This window comes from Macrobrachium rosenbergii, chromosome 28 (assembly GCF_040412425.1).
Source record: "Macrobrachium rosenbergii isolate ZJJX-2024 chromosome 28, ASM4041242v1, whole genome shotgun sequence".
NCBI lineage: Eukaryota > Metazoa > Arthropoda > Malacostraca > Decapoda > Palaemonidae > Macrobrachium > Macrobrachium rosenbergii.
This window is the reverse complement of record NC_089768.1, coordinates 15,173,330-15,196,312: the sequence shown is the minus strand read 5'-3', so window position 1 is coordinate 15,196,312 and position 22,983 is coordinate 15,173,330. Positions and strand designations below refer to the sequence as shown.

Below are 22,983 nucleotides of genomic sequence, written 5' to 3'. Positions count from 1 at the left end.
CTCAAATTTTTAATGGTATCATGAATGAGTATCTGGTACAATTATATATGACCTAAACTATAGTATTTTACCAAACATTGCTTCTTACATAATTTATTTTATAAGGCAAAGTTAAACTTAGCATTTACAAGATCACATGTACATTTCCATAAATCTGTATAACTTTGTCCATAAAATTGACGAGCCTCATCTTTCACTTAAGCGTAAGCTACGAAGGTAGAAAGTAGCCAGAGCACTTAAGCTCAAAAGGTAGAAAATAGCCAAGTACTTTTCCTTTTTGATTATTAAAGATCAGAACTGCAATCTCAGGCAGTTATTCCTTGTTAATAAGAGAGATGGGAAAGGAATAAAAAGTAATTTTATTTCTTTTATGTAATTACTGGTGTAACTGCAACCATATTTTAACCCTTAAATGCCGAGCCTCTATTTATGAAAGTGTCTGCCGTATGCCGGCGGCGTTCGGGAGTTAGCGCTGAAGCGGAAAAAAAGTTTTTTTAAAAAAATCACAGCACACTTAGTTTTTAAGATTGAGAGTTCATTTTTGGTTCCTTTTTTTGACATTGCCTGAAGTTTAGTATGCAACCATCAGAAATGAAAAAAAATATCATTATCATATATAAATATTGAAATATATGACAGCACAAAAAAAAAATGTCATATATACAGGCAGTCCCTGGTTTACGACAGATCCGACTTACGATGTTCTGAGGTTACGATGCTTTTCAAATATATTCATCAGAAATTATTTCCCGGTTTACGACGCATGTTCCAGGGTTACGACGCGTCGTACGCCAATCCAACGGAAGAAATATGGCTCCAAAACGGCAGAATAATCATAATTTGAAGGTTTTTTTGATGAAAAACTCAATAAAAATGCAGTTTACATAGTTTTCAATGCACCCAAAGCATTAAAAGTAAGGTTTTCTTATGATTTTTTACGATTTTCGACGATTTTTCGGTTTACGACGATTTTCGGTTTACGGCGCGGCGTAAAAACGGAACCCCCGTCGTAAACTGGGGACTGCCTGTAATTGTATACAAATCGCGCTGTGAGCAAAATGGTTAAAGCTAATGAGTTATTTTATTTTCTTTGTATTGTACACTAAATTGCAATGATTTTGGTATATAACAAATTGTAAAACAATCAAAGCAACACAGTGAAAATAATATCACAAAATGATGCATGAATTCATAACGGGCAGACGTAACAAAAAGTTTTTTTCAAAAATTCACCATAAATTGAAATATTGTGCTAGAGACTTCCCGATTGTTGCAGAATGAAGGTAATTGATTGAATATTACTAGACTGTAAGTGTTTTAGCTTACAATTGCAGTTTTCGACCATTTCGGTCGAGTTAAAGTTGACCAAAGGTCGAATCTTTTCTATTTATTGTGATTTATATGAAAATATTTCAAAACTGATAAAAGCTACAACCATGAGTTATTTTTTGTTGTATTCTACATGAAATTGCTCACATTTTCATATATAAAACTTTATGTAACGACTAATATAAAACGGTGCAAACATTACGACAAAGTGACGAAAGAATTTCTGAGATGTTCGGCCGAGTTACCGCGCGGATGTGAGGAAAAAGTTTGTTTAAAAAATTCACCATAAATCGAAATATTGTGCTAGAGACTTCCAATTTGTTGCAAAATGAAGGTAATTGATGGAATATTACTAGAATGTAAGAATTTTAGCTTACAATTGCATTTTTTTACCATTTCGGTCGAGTCAAAGTTGACTGAAGGTTGAAATTTTTTGTAGTCAACGTACAATTTTAGTCAACTTACAATACGTCCAGTCGGCGTTTAAGGGTTAAATGATCAGTTATGATGCTTAGGATGTTGTGCAATGCTCTATGCATAGAGATAAAGTCTTCCAAGGCATCAAGGTGACCAGAAATTAGTTGGCAAATGAGATGTCTCAAGATTCTTCCCAACAGATTTATTGGCCTCTATGTGGCCCTTGATCTGATCCTAATCTGATTCATTTGTAGGTTCTGCTTGCTTGTTGTCCATTAGCCTTTTGTGTCTTAGTGAGATGCTAGTGAACATGAAGAAGCTTGGAGGCAGGGCTTGTTAGCTAGTGTCTTAGAGGAGATTGAAGTCCTGTAGCCATGAAAGGAAGCTGCTCCTGTACTCAAAGGAAAACAAAATCTGATACTTTTAATGTATGATGATAGTTTGATGTCTGTTGAGGTGGATCTGGAGTCACTTTATGTGGCACTGACTTTGGAGTCTTATCATTTTGAGGGAAGGGAGATATCCCAGCAAAGTTGCCATTTCTTGACCAAGTCGTAAAGAAAAAATTAGTGATAGATTTCAATGTTTTCTTTGGAGGGGAAGAGGATGAATCTGTCTGGGCACTATGTCAAAATTCTTCCCTAAATATGTGCTGGGATGGAATAAGGCAGGATGACTCTGTAGATGAGAATTCTCTTTAAGGTGACGCAGAAGGGTTAGTCTCGCAGAGGCTGCAGTGAGGCACTCACTCAAGTATCATCACGAAAGCTGCAGCCATATTTAACATACTCTGTCTTGTTATGCTTACTTAGAATATCTTCTGATGTTTCCTGCCAAGTCTTCCAAGACATTATGATGAACTAACACTAAATAGGATTGAGAAGGATGTCCTCTGATTGGTTTTTTTTTATGGCAGGGTGAATTGGTGTGAATACTGTTGATATTCATCCCCAAGTAAAAGATCTGTTGCATGCAGAAAAGATACCATTAAAGGTGATACAGAGTGATTGGCTTTTTAGAAGCTGTGTTGAACCAATTACCCAATTATTTGCTGAACTAAATCTTTTGGGTTTGCATCAGTGAAACCATACCATGAAGACTTTATGGGTTTGTGGGGAGAGCAGAGCATAGGAACATGCAATGGAGTACCTCTTCAAACAAAACAAAGGAATTCTCAGTAAGATAAGTGCATCACTACTTGTCTGTATGTTTCCTGAAAGCTGATGAAAACCAAGAGGGCTTCCATCTTGACGGATGGAAGACACTAGGAAGTTCTCCATCATGAAAGAGGTCTGTTGACTGAAATTTGTGAGAGGGCTCCAGTAACAAGAGCTGCCCTATAAAATTCATTTGTGCAAAACAGGAAGATTTGGCAAATGGCTCAGTGTTGTAATTCTTATACATATCATTGTGTTCCTAAGTTTTTATTTCTGTGACCTGAATGTAGAACATGTATGACCTATGGTTTTTTTTTTAGCTCCTTGGTGTGGATGAAACATTTTTTATAACAATACGATTTCTTCCTTGTTTAAAAACTTAAACTGTTTGTTGTAAATGCACCGATCAAATTTATCAGTATTTGTAACTTTTTTTTTTTATCGTTTTCCTTTGTTTTCTCAGAAACTGGCATTTCAGATTCTTGGATGCTGCTTTCACCTTCTTTGTATGTACAGGAAACTGCACTTCTGCCTACCGTAATAGCAGCCACAGTACATTGCATTGCATGGTCAATGCTATGCAGAATAATCAAGTTTTCCTTCTGCTGTTGGAAATACTTATGGACACTGTAAATTATTTCTCAGTCTTTCACATTCAAATGTCTTCTGTTATGAGTGATATACAGGAAAGGTACATCTTGACTGAAGGTGTTAATATGCTTAACCTTCACTTTATCTTTGACTTCACAGACAAGAAGTGTGGCAACTTTTATGCCACAAACATGATTTTTCCCTACTTTTGGAGACAGTGGAATTGAGAAGTGGCATTGTTGCATAGTGAAGATGGAGGATAGGATTAAGAACAAGTGGCAATGTATCTAATGGGCCCCAGGTAATTAGTGAATATTCCTCAGTGAAAAATGCTGCGAATAAGCAAATTTTCTGCTAATAATGTGTATATATGTTCCATAAAGGAATCTGCGAATCAGTGAGTCCTTGATTCCGGAACCGCGAATAGGCAGGGGTCGACTGTATGTTCTTTTTCAGGATTTTGAGCATTACAGACTAGGTAGGGCTTTGCAGTGGATGTTAAAGGCCTTTTTCAGCATTTTTGAAATGAAAGCCATTGGAAGAAGACTAAGCTTCAAGTTGCTACCTTTTGTTGGATTTCAAGTCTTGCTAAGCCTCTTTATTAATCTTTGGATCTCACACGGAAGACAAGTCTTTTGCTTCATTTTGCACCTTCAGAGTAGGTTATGGTCTCAAGGAGGCTGAATAACTCAGCTTCTAATGTGCAACCATCTTGGCCAAATCTTGGTATGTACTGACAGTCAAGGCTATATAACAGCTTTAGTTTATTGATGAGGATCAGTGTGAGATTTAACCTTTCAGTTTATTTGATCTCAGCGACCAGGCTTTTGGACCACATGTCATTTATGTAAGAATCATGGTCCTAGACCAGCTTCTGCATTTTACTGCAGTGAAATCAAGTCATACGGGCCACTTCTCAGCATCCTGCTTTGCAAGGATTGGTCATTGTTGTATACATCAACTTAAATGGTCATCATGTTAAGGAAACAGTTCAGTAATTTTTGATGAGGTCATGTCTCCTCACTATGTCTTTTTGAATTATTTGGTAAAAGGCACTATGTCAGTGTTTTATCAATAGAACAAAACAATTATTTTAAAATTTAAATTTTTATTTCAGTATGGAGCAATAGAGCGATGTAAGGAGTTGATTGAAGGTGGTTATGATATCAATAAAAGAGACAGTGAAAATGTAACCCTTCTTCATTGGGCAGCAATAAACAATCGACGGGATATCGTTAGGTAACGTTGCCATACAGTATTTATTTCTCAGATTGAATTATCACATTGATGGAGTTATGAATTATTATTACATATTAAGATAATAGTATTAATGAGTGAATTTTACAGATTTTTACACAAACACCCACTCCTTGAATAATGATGGTCTCATTCAGTACATTTTGTAAAGCTGATTGTGGTGAGAAATCAATAAAATTGATATTTTTTTGCATTTATGACATTCGTCTGAGAGGTTCAGCTTTATAGTTGAGAGTACCTTTTGCAATAGCACTTCAATTTTGTGTGTGTTTATCTTTTTTATTATTAGGCTCTTATTTTATTTCTCTTTATACATATAGTACAGTATACTGTATCTTTGTCTCCTCATTAAAAGTTAGCTAACTACATCACTTTTGTCCTCATTGTATAGTAGTTGCAATTAAAGTATATCACTTCTCTTCTTCATTGGATAAGCAACAAATAATGAAAGGTGTTAAAAAACTGAATATGAGGAAATAGAAAATAAAACTAATATACTGTACCTGAGTTCAGATGTCAGCAGAAAGTAGGAATAAATTTGCTCTCTCCTTAAACATTTGGAGACTGGAAGACTCCACAACTGCACGAGGTAAGCTGTAGTTGTAGCCAAAATAAAACTCATAGCAAACTGAGTGTATTAAACCTGATACAAGAAAAGATACTGTTTGCAGCAGCAGCCTGCATGGTGTTGTGAACAAAACCAGCTACGTCAGGTAAAGAAGAGTACATAGGGTGTTTGTCTTTGAAATACATTTTACGCAACAAACAGTGAACTCATTTTACTGTATGTCTTTTCCACAAGTTAACAGTGTTAGCAAAATAAACTTGACTGATTGACACAACTCGATCTATGAGTTTGAGATGAGATTCAGAACCCAAAGGCCACACTTGAGAACTGTACTTGAGACAAGGAAGAAGAAAATAGTTGAAACACTTGGATGTAGTAGCTTCATCCTGAAACATTAAAAAACATTTCCACAAGATATCAACTTTTTTGAGAAACAGAGGAAGCATTATTATGTATATACTTATCAAAAGCCAATTTATAATCTAAAGTTACAAATAAAAAGTGCTGTAGATCAACTAACTATTATACTTTGAGTAGTATAAGGGTTAAGTTTCATGCCTCAAAGCCTACTCCACTCATGAATTTGTGCCAGATCTGTGTTCAAGGATTCTGCAACCGCAGATATAACATACAAAGAAGGAGCAACAGCTAGAAGAGTAGCTTCATCAGCATATGCAGTACTGTGAATTGGTTCTCCAGACCATGCCACGTGTCACTAATATAATTGTATTGTTAAATATCTGTTCTTTGGTTTTTATTTGCCATTACTTATACAGTCTAATTATGTCAAGGCTCTTGAATATTTATCAGATGCTGAAGTGAGAGAGAAGATTACTACTAGTCTAGAAATGATTAAAAGTTATTCTTGAAGGTTTTGAATCTGACTGATTTTGTTGCAGACTTTTCCATTTCATTTTTATTTTTGGCCTTGATAAACCAAAATTCATAAATGCATGTTTGCATTTACAAAATTTCTTATGCACACTAAGGTATATACAGTATTACTGAATATATTTAGTAATATTTAGGTGTGTGTATTATTCATTGTTAACTAAGAACTTTTGTACCCTGATAAAAAATTCATTCCTATGGAGAGTGAACCAAATTTTTTCAAGAAATGTGGTTAGTGTATTTGCCTCATATTACTCTTGAGCATATCATTGGAAATTAACCCTTTTAACGCCGAAGCCCTATTTACAAAAACGTCTCCTGTATGCCGGCGGCGATCGGTGAGTTAGCGCCGAAGCGGAAAAAAAGTTTTTTTCAAAAAATCACAGCACGCTTAGTTTTTAAGATTAAGAGTTCATTTTTGGCTCATTGTTTTTGTCATTGCCAGAAGTTTAGTATGCAACCATCATAAATATTGGAATATATGACAGCGAAAAAAAAAAACTCGTATATAATTGTATACAAATCGCGCTGTAAGCAAAACAGTTAAAGCTAATGAGTTGATTTTTCTTTAGTTGTATTGTACACTAAATTGCGATGATTTTGGTATATAACAAATTTTAAAACGATCAAAGCAACACAGAGAAAATATTATCACAAAATGATGCATGAATTTGTAACACACGGACGTAAAAAATTTTTTTTTTCAAAAATTCACCATAAATCGAAATATTGTGCTAGAGACTTCCCGTTTGTTGAAAAATGAAGCTAATTGATTGAATATTACTAGACTGTAAGTGTTTTAGCTTACAATTGCAGTTTTGACCATTTCAGTCGAGTTAAAGTTGACCGAAAGTCAAATTTTTTCTATTTATCGTGATTTATATGTAAATATTTCAAAACTGATAAAAGCTACAACCATGAGTTATTTTTTGTTGTATTGTAAATGAAATTGCGCACATTTTCATATATAAAACTTTATGTAACGACTAATATAAAACGGTGCAAATATTACGACAACGTGTTTAAAGAATTTCTGAGATGTTCGGCCGAGTTACCAGCGGACGTAAGGAAAAAGTTTTTTAAAAATTCACCATAAATCGAAATATTGTGCTAGAGACTTCCAATTTGTTGCAAAATGAAGGTACATGATTGAATATTACTAGAATGTAAGAGTTTTAGCTTAAAATTGCGTTTTTTGACCATTTCGGTCGAGTCAAAGTTGACTGAAGGTTGAAATTTTTTGTAGTCGACGTACGGTACATCCACTCGGCACCCAACAGACAATTTTAGTCGACATATGATACGTCCAGTAGGCGTTTAAGGGTTAATTGTCTTTATAGTTCTTATGGATAAGAGAAATAATGTCAGTTACACGTCCCCTATGAGAAATATATATATAATAGTGTATGTGGGGCTCCTGTGGCTCCCATAAAGAGTTGAAAGGCCAGACCTACTTTGATGAAAACTATGAAAAAGGAAATTCATGGAAGAAAGCACAGGAACACATTAGTGGCTGAATTTCACAGAGGCCTGTCATGTGAAGAGGCTTTGGAGATAATGATGTTGAATTGTATAGAGAATATGCTACTCATTGTCAAGTAGAAACTTGACAGTACACGTAGTTTAATTACAAATTCATTCTTAAAAGAGAACAGGACATCCTTATGGAGTCCATTTTAAGTGAATAGGCTTCCTTAGTATCTTAAGACTTGTAGCTGCAAATAGCCATTGTTAAAATTTGCAAGCAGAGCATGTGAATACAATAAAGAATTCATGTACTTAAAAAACTGAAAAATCCTTGTAAGAATCATGAATGGTAAATTCATGTGGGGGTCCCTGTAACCTTAGCATGAAAGGTATGGTTTATTATTAAACATGTGGTAAGATAAGATCAGTTTAGTATGGTAGGCCAAAGTAAACTCTCGGACAGTCTTGACAGGCTTGGGGTACTGTAATTTTTGCTTAGTGACTATTTCATTCAGCAACTTGGATTTGGAACCAGACTAGGTTATTAAATGAAGAGTGGTATAGCTCTTTATTGTTTGTACAGTTTTTTTAAAGTAAAATATTTTTTTTATTTTTTTATTAAAATCATTCAGTAAAACCTGAAAGAAAGATTTTTTTTATAGTTTTTCCAAGAATCACATTTTTTAACTTGGACATCATAATATAAGAAAGCTGCTACTCTCAAATTGAACACCAGTCAGAACTAGATCCAGTACATTATGAAAGATATAAATTTGCTTTGCAATTATGCAATTGTTTTAAGAAACTTTTCAGTATTAAAGATGCTGCTTATTTAATGATAATTCCCTTTTAACCATACAGATACTATGTCAGTAAAGGAGCAGTTGTGGATGCAGTTGGTGGTGAGCTTATGTCCACTCCCATGCACTGGGCAACCAGGTTTGTATACTAAACATTTTAGTGTAGATGTGTTTCATAATTTATGTATACTTTTCATTAATAAGTGTATTTTATATTTATTCATTCCTAATTCTTACCTTTGTCATCCAAACTCACAGACAGGGTCACCTTGGAATGGTAGTATTATTAATGAAGTATGGCGCAGATCCCTCATTACGTGATGGTGAAGGATGTTCATGCATACATCTAGCAGCTCAATTTGGTCACACAGCCATTGTTGCATACCTGGTTGCCAGAGGGGCTAATGTTAATCTAATGGATAAGAATGGCATGACCCCACTTATGTGGAGTGCTTACAGAGTTACAAGGTCAGTTCATTATGTTATAAAGAACAGTTAAACAAGGCCACTGGGTCACATCAGGTAGAATCTATAGACTATAGAGAACCAGATATCAGTAATACTGGAACTTCAGACTGTTATTTTTATTTAATGAAAATTTAGATTAAAATGCTGTTAAAAGGTTCCTGGATGTTTTACCAAACTTAGTTATAACAAATTTATAAGAAAGATTTATTTTAGGTGACAGTGTCAGATGTATTGGATCATTTATAGATGCTTTTAAATTATTAATGCTGTGCTGTATTTTGTCGTGTTCCACCTATATTGTGCTGGACTGTAATATGTGGGCCTGTTTATATGTGTGCCTTAGTTTATTGAGCCTTTGTGAAAATGATACTTCATTAAAATAATTTTTAAAAATATTTACTTTATCAAACTGGGTTTTTGGGCAGTCTTGTGACACCACAACAGTCATTCAGCAGTTTATAAATTAAAGATGTATGTATTGGTTTTTACCTTGTTCATCACAAATATATTTATTTATGCCATAGCCAAGGGTGTACAAACCAACTGTTAATTGGTTTCATAACCAAGCAAAAATGTTCAGCGTTGGGTAAGATGCTCACCTGATGACATCAAGAAAGTTCCAATCTCACTCGTTAAACACACATTTTTATATAAGTAACTTACCAAGTATCTACTGTGCATAGCTGTTAGTTTCACTTAACCGTGGTAGTTCAAAATTTGAAATTTGTGGTAACACACTATTGTTTTAGTGTAGATAACTAGACCCCACCCACTTTCAAGGAAGACTAGGTACAGCAGTGCTGGAGAGCTCAATTCATTTCTGCTGGTCAACAGCTGAACATCGTTTGGTTGAGCAGCTCTGATTTTAATTTCTGCTGATGGTTGTATCTTTCGCCTTTGGTAAAGTATTCATTTGGGTTGGTAGCATGCTATTTATTAGCTTAGCTAGTTCCTTATTCAGAATTGTGACTAATTTTGACTTAGTATGTTGGATTCTAGCTTCTCTATTATTAGGTATTGGAGCAAAGGCTGTAATAACTAGGCTTACTTCTGCTAAGTATGACTCGCACACTTTGTGTTGCCATTGTAGAGGACAAATTTGCTCATTTGAACTTAAATGTGACGAATGCAAAGACTGGGATCAGGTAAATGGAAAGTTTTGGATGCACATCTAGATAGACTCCAGAAAGAGACAGAGAAAGGCGGCTGCTAGGGCCAAAGCCAAAGGTTTAGCTAGTCAGGTTTCCACTCTGAAATCGGATATTGCTTTTCTACCAGTTCCTTTTGCGCCTGTAACTGCTTTCTCCCCATTACCAGCCCTCCAACTTTTCCTCAAATTCCGTTACGAGGAATTTATTTCTGGTGATAGAAATTCATTTCTCGCCATAATGTGGTTCGGATTCCACAATAAGCTGTAGGTCCCGTTGCTAAGTAACCAATTGGTTCTTAGCCACGTTTTATAAGTCTAATCCTTCGGGCCAGCCCTAGGAGAGCTGTTAATCAGCTCAGTGGTCTGGTAAAACTAAGGTATACTTACTTCTGTTACCTGGCTCCCATTCTTCCGAACCCAATACCATCACCAGACTAGAAGTTAGAATTGACCAAAATTTTGGTCTGCTTGTTAACAATGTAGCCCAAATCGGGTCTTCGGTTAAGGCCCTTATGGACCAGGTAAGTGTAATTAGTGTTAGTGCAAGTGCAGCGTCAGTGGAGGAGGTGACTACTTGTCCCACCAATGCTTCTAGAGAAAGGTCAATGTTAGACTCCTCCAAACTTGGGAGAAAGCAAACCGAAAGTCTAAGGGAGGTCGGTAGGGTTTGCCCACAGGTAGTTGCCCCTCAACTGAGCCTGTTTATCGAACCCAGGACTTGGTGGATCACCATTGGAAAGGCATCCATACGGATGTTCATGCTCTGTCGTCCAGTGATTTGGACACCAGTGTGGAAACGGTTTTCAAAAGTATCAAGGCCATTGAAAAGGCATGCTCCTTCTGCCGAGCACGCTTCCCCACTTCCCTGTAAGCTTCCTAGGGAACAAGAGCACAGTTCTCTTCCCTCCTGCAGTTTTTGGGTTAGTCCTGAGCGGGTTGTGCATAACACTTTGGTGACGGAGAGCCAGTCTTTGACGAGGCATTCCTCATCCAAGTTGTCTGAGTGCCTAGCAGCCGAGAGTCCAGTGTCCAAGCGTACAGTGCCAAAGTGTTCTGTGTCGAAGCGCCCAATGTCTGAGCACCCATCTTCAGTCCTGCATGGATTGTGCATGACACTTTGGTGACAGAAAGCCAGTCTTTGACGCGGCATTCCTCATCCAAGTTGTCCGAGTGCCTGGTTTCCAAACATATAGTGTCCAAGCATTCTGTGTTGAAGCTCCCAGTGTCCAAACGCCCGGTGTCTGAGCGTATAGTGTCGGATCGCCCAGTGTCCGAGCGATCAGGTTATGAGCACTCAGTGTATGAGCACCCAACTTCCGAGCAGCACCCAGTTTCCGAGCGCTATGTGTCAGAATTTTTGCCTTCAGTACACACAGTGCCAATAGTCAAGTCTTTCCCACAGATCCTTTGTTGGAACCTATCCAACAGCATTTGGGTAGCATCCTTACAGAAGCAACCTTCTGCTATGCAAGATCAGGCGGACTTAGCTCCTCCCTTTTCATCCAACAAAGAAACTGACAAAGAAGCCATCAATCAAGAACATCTTACGACAGCGTATACATTGCTCTTGAAGTACTTCCTCTTCTGCTCTCCAACTTTCTTCTTTCCAAGGGCCCTGTCATCACCTAGTTCAGCCTTCATGATGGGACAGCCAGTAGAGGCCTCCAGACCACTGAAGATGGTCCTCTCCTCATCCTCTAGGAAGGCTTTAGCCGGCATTGACAGTTGGCTAGCAGAAAAGAGGGAGCTTGGTAAGGCTGTTTTCAGCGCACCTCCCTCCCGCCTGTCATCAAGGAGGTAGTTGTCCTACTCCACTGGGGAAGCTCCTTTGCTGGAAGTTCCTGCCTCCTCCCAGGGAGACTAGATGGTAACGATCGACATGAAGGATGCATACTTCATGTCCCAGTACATCCGAACTCCTGGAAGTATTTGCATTTCGTATTCCAGAGCTCTCTGCTTTGGCCTCTCTACAGCTCTGCAAGTATTCACCCGTGTTCTCGCCCCTGTAGTGAGGTGGCTCCATCTCATGGGGATCAACGTCTGTCTATATCTAGATGACTGGCTACTACGCTCCCCATTGAAGACAAGATGCATGGAGGACCTCAAAAGACTCTTCTAGTGACCCAAGAGTTGGGTCTTTTAATCAATTTTCAGAAATCCCAGTTTGCTCCAACACAATTGATTCTCTATTTGGGGATGAGGATCACTGCTTTGACTTTCAGGCCAGTTGGCAAAGGAAGACTCTCCCAGACTCCATTTTCCACATCACTCCCGAGGTCAAGGAGGATTTCCAGCCGTGGCTTGCAGAGGAGAGGTTCTTAGTAGGAAAGTCATTGCAACCGCTGACCCCCAACCTAACGTTGTACTCAGATGCGTCAGATCTGAGTTGGGGGCCCTTATAAATTATATGGTCGTTAAAAGAAAAGAGACTACATATCAGTGTAAGGGAACTGAAGGCAATTCACTTGGCCTTTCAGCATTTTGCGACAAAGATATGCGGCAAGACAGTCACAGTCCATTTGGACAACACAACCACATTGGCCAACATCAAAAATCAGGGAGGGACTGACTCCTCCTTCCTTTACAAAGTGGCCAAGGATCTTCTTCTCTGGGCAGAGAACAACACACCATGATAATAACTGGCTTCATCCAGGGAAAATTAAACATTCTTGCGGATGAGTTAAGTTGCTGCAAACAGGTCCTACCAACAGAATGGATGCTGAATCCACAAATGTGCACCGATCTGTGGAAACAGTTGGGAAAGCCATCGAGACCTGTTTGCAACACCGAGGAACCATCGTCTCTCCGTCTACCGTTTCCCAGCCCCAGACCCTTGGGCATGGGTGACGGATACCGTGCTCCAGGGCTGGTCTGACTTGGATGTCTACGCCTTCCCACCGTTCAGCATGGTGAGAGAAGTCCTAAACAAGTTCATGACCCACACCAGTACATCCATGACGCTTGTTGCTCCGTTTTGGCCACAGGAGGAGTGGTTCCTGGACCTTCTCAGTCTCTTTATAGACTTCCCCAGACTTCTACCTCAGAAGAAAAGCCTTCTAAAGCAGCCTCACTTCCATCTAGGCTTATCTGCTCTCGCTCTGACAGAATTCAGACTGTCAGGAAGCTTGTCAGAATGAAGGGCTTTTCAAGAAAAGCTGCAGGATGCAGTTGCCAAGTGCAGACATCAGTCTTCTGCCAATGTCTACTAGGCGAAGTGGACAGTCTCGTGACTGGTGCCGAAGACATGGCATATCGTCTTCTAAAACCTCTGTAACACAGATCGCTGATTTTTTAATGTTTCTGAGGTCCTTTTGAGGCTTGGCCACCTCTACAATCAGAGGTTATAGGTCTATGCTAAACTCTGTGTTTAGACATAGAGGTTTTGATTTGTCTGCTAATCAAGACATGAGCAATCTAACTAAGTCCCTAGACACTTCCAAGCAAGAGAAGTCTATGTCAGTCGCCTGGAATTTAGATGTCGTCCTCAAGTGTCTTTCCACCCTCCATCTGAGCCCCTTCACTCCTTGTCGCTGAGGAATTTAACCAGGAAGACTCATTTTAGTTGCTTTAGCTACGGCAAAGAGGATCAGTGAATTACATGCCTTCAGCCAGCTAGTGGCCCTTTCGCAGAAGATGCAGTCTGTTCATTCACACTTGGATTACTGGCAAAGAACGAAAGCCCGTACAACCCCTGGCCTCATTTGTTCACGATCAAGAGTTTGTTAAATATCCTGGGACCAGCAGACCAGGAGAGAGCTCTTTGCCCAGTTAGAGCACTTAAGTGCTACAGTACTTGGATAGGACCAAAGGGATTAGAGGACCTTCTCAGAATCTATGGTGTTGGGTGAAGAACCCCTCACAACTGTTATCTAAGAACGCCTTGGCCTTCTTTTTAAAGAGTGTTATTTCTGAATCACACTCGAAGATTCAAGAAGACGATCCCCCTGTTTTTAAAGTCAAGGCTCATGAGATTAGGGCAGTCGCTATTTCATTGGTTTTTAAGAAGAACTTGTCACTCTCCATGATTCTCTAATCAACCTACTTGAAGTCAAAATCAGTGTTCACCTCCCATTGTTTGCGTGATGTGGAGACAATCTATAATAACTGCAGTACGTTAGGTCCATTGGCCATGGCTGGCATGGTATTGGGGGAAGAAGGATAGGGGATATCCCTTTCAATTCTCTATCTCCTCAACTTGTTAAAGGATGCCGAGTTTTGGGAAGCTTGGTGGTACTGTGTACCAGGAGTACCCACCAGTCGTTTTAATAGTTGGGTGATGGTTTTGTTTTTTAATATTGTGTAGTAATAAATTTATGGTTGTATTCATTGTATTGTACTGCACCTAGGGCAAGGGCATTTATTTTGTAAGACCTTGTCAGTCTCGGTAGTACTACTCAACTGCAAGATTCTCCCACTGAAGTAGAGATGACTCTCGGCTTTACTGCCCCATCACTACAGGTTGAGGTGAGTGCCAACCATAGGCAGTATCCTCCTGCTGAAGCTCACTAGGTAAGGTTACAACAAGCATTATACCAATGCTAACTACCTTTCTATTTCAGATTCATCTCTTTACTGAGTGATTTTTGGTAAAACATGTCCATGCATCCCTCCACCTGTCAATGTGGGATTCAGCTGTGTGGTTACTTGGTAAGTTACTTGTATAAAAATGCCATTTTTATAATAAAATAAGATTTTATTTGTACTTACCAAGTAACTACATGATCAAAGCCCTCCCACCTCCCCTCTCATGGACATAGGGCACAAACGAATTGAGCTCTCCAGCACTGTTGTACCTGTTCTTCACCGAAAGTGGACAGGGTCTAGTTACCTACACTAAAACAATAGCACGTTACCGTGAATTTCAAATTTTGAACTGCTGCAGTTAAGTGAAACTAATAGCTATGTAGTTACTTGGTAACTATACATAAAACTTTATTTTATCACAAAAATGTCATTTTAAGGCCCTTCTTTTAGAAGTGATGTGTTTATAACAGCTTTTTGGAGTACATATCCTCTCTTCTTCCTTCTTTAATGTTTATTGATCTTTAAGTTGATACAGATTACTGCTTGAACAAGCACTATCTGGTCATGAGTAGTGAGTCTATTTCTTGTTATGGACTGGCATACCCCTGGCCTGGTGTGGGTCTGGCTGCAGGTTGCAGGCCTGTATGGTAGGGTAGCTTTGGTCGTGGCTTCTGACATTGGCTGGGCTCTGGTCCTGGAATGAGCCTGGTCACAGCTCCAGATGAGGTCATGGTTTTGCTTATCATTGTGTCTGTGAAACAAATGATTTTGTTTTGCTGAAGGAAGTAATGTTCATTTCTGTATCTGTAATCCATTGCACCATGTACTAAGAGTATTGTGTTAATTACTTGCAGCCTTGATCCTACAAGATTACTCCTAACATTTGGTGCCAGCACATCCATGGCTGATCGTCTTCATGGCAATACTGCTTTGCATTGGGCAGTTATAGCAAAAAATCATATGGCTGTTAGTGTGCTAGTTAACCATGGAGCCAATGCAGATATAGCTAATGCTCAGGTAAGATTCAGCTTTCATGTACTACTAATAAATTTTTTTTTCCTTTTGAAGTGCAATCCCTTTGCTAGCTTCAAAAGATTATACTAATTCTTCAATTCATACAGTCATGCTAATGATGGCTAACTAGTAAAGAGAGTAAAGCAGTTCCAGTGGGAGTTCCTCATCCTGTCATTGGCCAGCCATTTCACTTTTTGATTGATTTTTATAAAGGTGCCACTGCTTAGTTTTGCTGCAGTTGACTACTCATTATCATCATGTAATGTGGGATTTTTTCCTTTGTGGGTTGGTTTAAATGTAATTGTAGTTCTCTCAAGTCTTCTGTTTTGTGAACTTATGCTTGAATTTCCATGTGGTCTATCTTGAGCTGAGGCCACTGTTTTCATGATTTTCTGGGCCTTCTTTGCTAGTCTTTGTCCTGCAACTTTACTGGATAACTGCTCCCTACCCTTCTTCATCACATGCCCAAATTATGTTAGTTGTTGAGATATCACTATTTTCTAGCCATAATTTCTTACAACAATATAACATAAGATTTAGAGTAAAGGTAATCACAAATATATAAGAGTCAGGTAAATGTTGATACCCTTCAGGATGAAGAAAGCACCACAGGAGTGCAGAGGGGAGTCCGTGTGGAACTGCTTTATGGAGATGACATGTTAATAACAAAATCAGAGGAATAGGTTATAAACGTGTAAAAGGGAGAGGAAATGGAAAGGAGAGGATTGGATAATTTGGAAGAAAAATCAAGTTTTTTGTGACTGAAAGGAAATGAAGGGAGAAGTACAATATGGAAATGGTCATGTGAATGCTGCAAGGATGATGTAGGACTAAATTTAGTAGTTTGGAATATGATACATAGTGTCACAAGAATGCTTTGGATTGGAAAATGTAAATGAAGTAAGGAACATTTGATGCCCAGATTACATAAAATGAGCAAATGAGGAAGAGAGGAAGGTATACCAAGTCTGGGTGTATGTTATTTTCACCTCTCACCAATCTCGATGTCTTCTTTACTTTTGCAATGTAGATTCCCATTCTGAATCACTGCAAATATTTACATTTCTGAAGCTGTTTGCTTATTCATGCATTTTAACAACCTAATTAACAGTTAGAAGAGGGAGTAATTTTTTTTTTTATACCCTGGATGAAGTGAAAAGATATTGCAAGTCTATTGGAAAATAAGGGCCCAGTTAGTAAACAGTAAAAGTTCATCTTTCTTGTATAGGACTATATTACTCTCTGCAGCAAAGACAGGGCACTTTGAAGATTTCGAAGAGAAGTATTGTACTCTCAAAATACCTGGGTACAGGGCTTGAGCATATATAAGAGTGAAGAGATTTGTCCAGCAACTGAAAATTAAACAGATCTCAAAGACTGAGATGAACTGGACAACTAATGAGAAGAGGTAAGAAGCAGTTAGTCAGAAAGGAACATGTAATAGTTAAGGAAATAGCAGGATGCAGACTTGGTGGAAGGTATAGAAAATAATGGAAAAGGGCATAGAAGAAAACTTAGCCAAGATGGGAATTCAGGCAGAAAATGCAAAAGGCCATGGAGAGAATAAATTTACCATGTAACCTTGAAAATTGAATAATCTTATGTTGATGATTTTAGTTAATTTTGTATTTTACTCATTATTTCGATAACACAACATTGTAAAATTATTGTAAAATAATTATTGTAAAATAATTTAAGATTTCAATTTGATTATGGTTTTGTCAGAAGCTCCTTGCAAATGGTTTGACAATTTTTTTATAATAGAATGCAGTGTTGGTTCCATGTTTCATACAGATACAGTTTTTAGTGTGAAGTATATTGAACTGTTATTGTTGTTTGTACTTTTATTTTCAGAAATAATTTTTTTTTATTTCTATAGGGAGAATCAGCTTACAGCTTGATAATGAAAAGAAAGACTCAGTGGCTTGATAAAAAAGTTCTAGATAAGTTACAAGAAATGCAGAAGTCAGCAAGAAATATATGTTATCGCATTTCCAATGATAAGGTTAGTATTTTTGACGTGTCTTTCTGTGATGTATATATAACATATTACTGTAACCATATTTCCTGGCATATAAGATGCACTCCAATTTTTCTTCATGTTTTGAAAAAATAAAAATATATACGCTTTTTTTTTGCTATCATAATCCTTATCATAAAGACAGTGAAACCTGCAAATTTCAGCATGGTATGGGCCCTAGCCCTTCCTCAGTATGCTTTTTATCTGAATTATAGCAATGATCCTTGCCTGACTTGATGACTAGGCAAAGCACGTGTTAACATTTATGTATGATAATGTAATTTTAAGTATGTAACTTACCCAGTAGTTACATTGCTATTGTTTCAAAACCGAATGGCAGCTAGAATTCAAAATTTGTTCCAGCAAAAACAAAAAACAATGTGGCGGCTAGGAGATACCCCCTCTACCCACTGGTGGAGGAGTGAGGAACTACCTTAACACAAAACTGCAGTCGTTTCTGCCAGCTTGTGCTGTACACACCTGTTTGCAGTAGCTGCTAGAATTCAGGAATATTCTGTTATTGGAATTTGGTGATGTACTTAGTGTTTGGTCTTCAGTATTTAGTTAGGACAAGGAGTTACATCATTTCTAATTTGTGTTATTTTATCTACCCTCTTTTCTTTGCAGCATGTCAGACTTGAGCTCAGGTAAGAACAGGGCAATTAGAGTTTGCAGCAAAGGGTGCAAAAGTAGGTTAGCTAAAGAGATTTATGATGCACATACTGTTTGCGCAGCTTGTAGAGGTCAGGACTGTAACCTGGATTTGACATGTGATGAATGTAGAGAATGGGATGAAGGGAAGTGGAAGATTTATTCAAATAGGATGAAAAAGTTAGATTCTGATAGGAAACGGAAAGCTGCAGTTAGAGCTTCCTCTAAGGAAGTAGATAATCAGGATCATGAACTTTCCATTTCTCCCATTAACACCCCTCCTGTTAATCAATCTGTTCCTTCACCTGGTTTCCGTTCACCTGAACCCGATGCCGTGACCAACCACGAAGCCCATATGAACGTGAAATTTTCGTTAATGCTTCAAGCTGTTGAGAAGTTTGGATCCTCTGTCAAATCCTTGGAGGATAAAGTGATGACTGTTAGTGTTTGTGAAGTGGAGGAGGTGGCTACTCGGCCCGCTCATGCTCCTAGGCAAAGGTCGCTGCTAGACTCCCCATCCCCTAGGAAGAAGCATACTGGAGGCCCAAGGGAGGCGAGCGGGGTCTGCTCCTGGGTAGTCGCCCCCTCAGGCGGATCTATTGTCAACTCCCAGACCGCTAAGGAGTGCCATTGGAAAGGCGTCTCCAGAGAGGAGTTTGTGAACCTATCGAGTTCGGGAGAGTCTTTGCTCAGACGCCAATGGTCTTCTTCGGGCAAGTCTCGCCCGCTTAAAAGGTCTCACGGTGTCTTGCCTGAGGCAGTACCTAAGAAGCGAACGCCTTGTTCATGCATCTCCTTCCCCTGGTTGTTGTTGGTAGGAGGCTCTGGAGGTTTTTTCGCCTTCCCGAGACGGTGAGGGAACACTGGAGTTGGCTCCAAAGCACCAATTAACCTCTGCTAAGAAGAGCAAGAGGGTTTTGCTGGGTGTGAAGGTGCAAAAGCAGTCATTTCGACTGGATGATGAAGAGGAGGTAGCGTGTGACTGCCAGTATCAGGAGAAGCACATTCTTGTGCCTGAAACTTCGACTCGTTCGTTGGCACCAACTCGCCTCTCGTCTGCCAGACGGTCGGGTTCTCCAACACGGATTTCCGAGCAGGAAGTTCAGGACCTTTCAGCGATTTCCATTCAAGTGAAGTTGGATAAGATTTTGGGTTTTGTGCAACCCACTCAGAACAAGACTCGTTCTCTGGTAGTTGTTTCCCCTACACATTCGGACGAAGAAGCAGATGAAGAAAGTGATGAAAAAATAGAACAGGAGAGTCACAATTCCACCGCTTTCAAGAAGCTTTCGAAATTCTTTGTTGAGAGTTTTCTGGATTCGTCTTCTCATGTAGCGCCTTCCTCTCCAGACACTTTTCTCTCGAGGGATAGGAAGAAGAGTGCTTCGCAACTTACGGAGATTGTTTTGTCTTTTTCGGAACGGAAAGCACTAAAAGGGATCGATGCTTGGCTCCTTGAGAAGAGGGAGCAGGGCACGACTATCTTCTGTTTTCCTCTTTCGAGACTGATGTCTCAGAGACAACTCTGCTATGAGACTGGGGAAGCCTTCTCTTTGGGAGTTTCTGCCTCCTCCCAGGGAGACTTCTCGGGGCTTATTGACGCTTCGAGATGTTTAGCTTTTAATTTGGCGAAGGTTATGTTTTCTACGCTTGAAGTGGATCACCTGTTGAAACACATCTTTCGTATATTTGAGGTGGTCAGTTTTTTGGACTGGTCCATTGGAGCTTTGGGTCTCAAGATTTCTGCATGTTCTTCTTTGGATGAGGAGACATTTACAGATGTATCGGAAGTCCTTAACGTTTTAGATCAAGGAGTTGTCGACACTGCTTCGGGACTGACTGCTATGCTTTCTTTAGGCGTCCTTAGAAAGAGAGAATTATGGTGTTCTTTCCTTACGAAGGGAGTGTCAAGAATTCAGAGGTCAGCCTTGTTGTTTGCACCTCTTAATAAGAACCTGTTTCCAGAGGAGCTGTTAGTGGAGATTTCCTCGGCTCTTCAGAAGAAATCTGCGCAGGATTTACTGGCTCAATCCTCCAAAAGACCTAAGAGAGAGGCTTCTGTTGCTCTGCCAGTTGTACGTCTGACTTCATCTTCTTCTTCTGCTTCTTCAACTTCACATGGAATGCCCTTTCGAGGTAGAGGAGGTTATAGAGGATTGGCAAATTCCAGAGGAAGAACAAGGGGTCCCTCTTCGATCAGTTAAGAAAGTTCCCCAGTCCCAACAAGAAGTGAGAAGCACATCCTCTGTGCACCAGTGGGAGCAAGACTTCTACTGTTTTGGAGGTGTTGGAGAGAGATAGGAGCAGAGAGCTGGGTCATGGAGAGACTGAGAAGGGGCTACCATATGCCTTTTGTGGTTCAGCCCCCTTTCGAGGGTACCGATAGCTTTGATGGCTTACTTAGGCGATTCAAAGAAATCCATGGCGCTTTCCGAAGAGGTGTCAGCCCTGTTAGACAAGAGAGTTGTAGAAGCAGTGGAAGATCAGAGCTCTCTGGGCTTCTACAATTGCCTGTTTTTAGTTCCCAAAGCTTCAGGGGGTTGGAGACCCATGTTGGATGTCGGCGCATTAAACAAGTTTATAAAACAAACAGCAGCTACCAAAAATAGTTTTTCCATCATCAAGACTTGTTTTCTCAGACTTTTAGATAAAATAACATTTAATAGATACAATATATTGTTTTAAAAATTGTACATTCAGTCACTGAAGCACTATGATTATTAATGTATATAAATTTTATTGTAATTTAGATTGAAAAGTGTATTTTTGCAAGCCTGTGACCAATTTTTATTGTATTTTCTTTGCAGAATCTTCGATATTGGACGATGTTTGGAACGCCTTTTATTGTCTTTTACGTTGTTGGACTTGTCTTAGGACTTGAGATGTACTACATTTTAAAACTGGCCATCTTTATGTGCATTTACCTTGTTGTTTACGGAATTTCAAGAATACTTTTTGATGACAGATTAATGACAGTAATGCCAATGGCAGTTTATTTAGCCACAAAGGTAAGTAAATTACTATCCTACAGTAACAGATAGCAAAGTGTTGTGTCATGGTTACCAACTTAATATTCTGTTGCACTGTGGTTTATGTAATACAAAAAGTCCTGATACACTTGAGTGGGCTGCTTTGTTTAAGAACCAAGAGCCTTGCTGGCATAAAATTGTCTTATCTCAACAATAACAAAGATAAGAATAGTGGCACCTCAACTTAGCATATTTCATTACTTAACAGAATTGCCTGAGTCTGAAAAAAACAACAAAAATATTTCATACTTACTGAAGAAATCTGGTAAGTACAATAGGGTTATTGAATGGTGGACCAAGTAGACAACCTTGTGTCCTTAGTGGATAATCTGTTAAGTATACTAGTGGTATTGGATGGGCAATGAACATTTACATGCAACTGAGGCTTACTGAATCTTTCCTGTTTGTGCCTGTGAGAGTGGACAGTGCACAAACAAATGCACTCATTGACCGATGGTGTACTAGTTGTTCGTATGAGGGTGGATGGTGAACAAATGTGCACTTTCTCTCTCTCATACATTGTTTTTATTGGCATTAAATGATGCAGTACAGTACAGGCAGTCCTCGGTTATCGGTGGGGGTTCCGTTCTGGGGGTATGATGATAACTGAAAATCTGTGATTTCCGGCGCTTTTTCGGTGATTTTCGGGGCTTGTCGGCAACAAGTTAAGTATAAAAGCGCCAATTTTTGGTTATTGGCGCCTCTGATAGGTACGTATTGGCACCAATACCCAATTATCGGCGCCGATAAGTGGAAATCGGCGATTTTCGGCGCCGAAAATTGCTGATTTTCGTCGCTAGACAAGTGCCGTAAAACCGGATTGCCATTAACCGGGGACTGCCTTGTACTGTACTTAATACAATGAAGTAATGTAGTGTTACACATTTTTCAGTATGTGTGTGTACAGGGTGTACAGTATGCACACATATGCATTACATTAGGATAAACTATGCACGTACAAAGATTTTGCTTCCCTTAATTATTGTTTATAAAGAATTTGAGGCTACTTATGTTTAAAAAGAAGCAATCTGTATGATTTTTATATTGTATGGGTTTTGTATACATTATTTTGCATATCTTGTAAGCATAAGTAGGTACATATGCATAAATGATTTTTAGGAGCAATTCATTTTGCAGGTATGTCTTGGAATTCGAATGATAAGTAAATCACTTTTTTGAAAGTGAATAATAGTCGCAAAATACCAGTTAGGATTAGCTATCAAGTACTGTACATGGAATTCTGTTACGCTATAAGGTACTGTATTTGAGTTGGCCCCAGGGCAGCCTATCTTGTAGGTTATACAGTCGACCCTTGTCTATTCGCAGATTTTTCTGTGGAATATATCACATAATTCACAGAAAATTCGCCTATTTGCAGAATTTTTCATAGAAAAATATTCACTAATTACTGTATATTCATATTATATTTTCATGGCTAAATACATTTTTCAAGATAAAACTATTAAAATAGACAGGTATAAGCATATTTGAGGGGGTTTTTGGCTCTTGAACTATCAAAATAGGCAGTTATAAGCATTTTTAGAGGGGTGTAAAATATTTGTGGATTTTAGCTATTCATTCGGGGGTTGTGGCCCTTATCCCCCACAAATCCTGGGGGTTGACTGTTTGCCGATCTTCTTGCTTAGCAGA

The 22,983-nt window shown here is 38.8% G+C and overlaps 2 protein-coding genes across 4 annotated transcripts in view; one reads left to right on the top strand and one right to left on the bottom strand.

Moving 5' to 3' along the window:
• Positions 1-22,983, bottom strand: part of LOC136854066 (centrosomal protein of 112 kDa-like) — a 227,743-nt gene that overhangs the window by 58,966 nt on the left and 145,794 nt on the right. The gene's annotated exons all lie outside the window — the stretch shown is intronic.
• Hip14 (palmitoyltransferase Hip14) overlaps positions 1-22,983 on the top strand; it is a 44,139-nt gene that overhangs the window by 4,850 nt on the left and 16,306 nt on the right. Inside the window, exons 3-8 of the mRNA XM_067130167.1 lie at positions 4,612-4,733; positions 8,539-8,616; positions 8,736-8,945; positions 15,474-15,636; positions 17,513-17,638; positions 21,112-21,312. Of these exons, the coding sequence (XP_066986268.1) occupies positions 4,612-4,733; positions 8,539-8,616; positions 8,736-8,945; positions 15,474-15,636; positions 17,513-17,638; positions 21,112-21,312 (900 nt within the window). The remainder of the gene's footprint in view (positions 1-4,611; positions 4,734-8,538; positions 8,617-8,735; positions 8,946-15,473; positions 15,637-17,512; positions 17,639-21,111; positions 21,313-22,983) is intronic.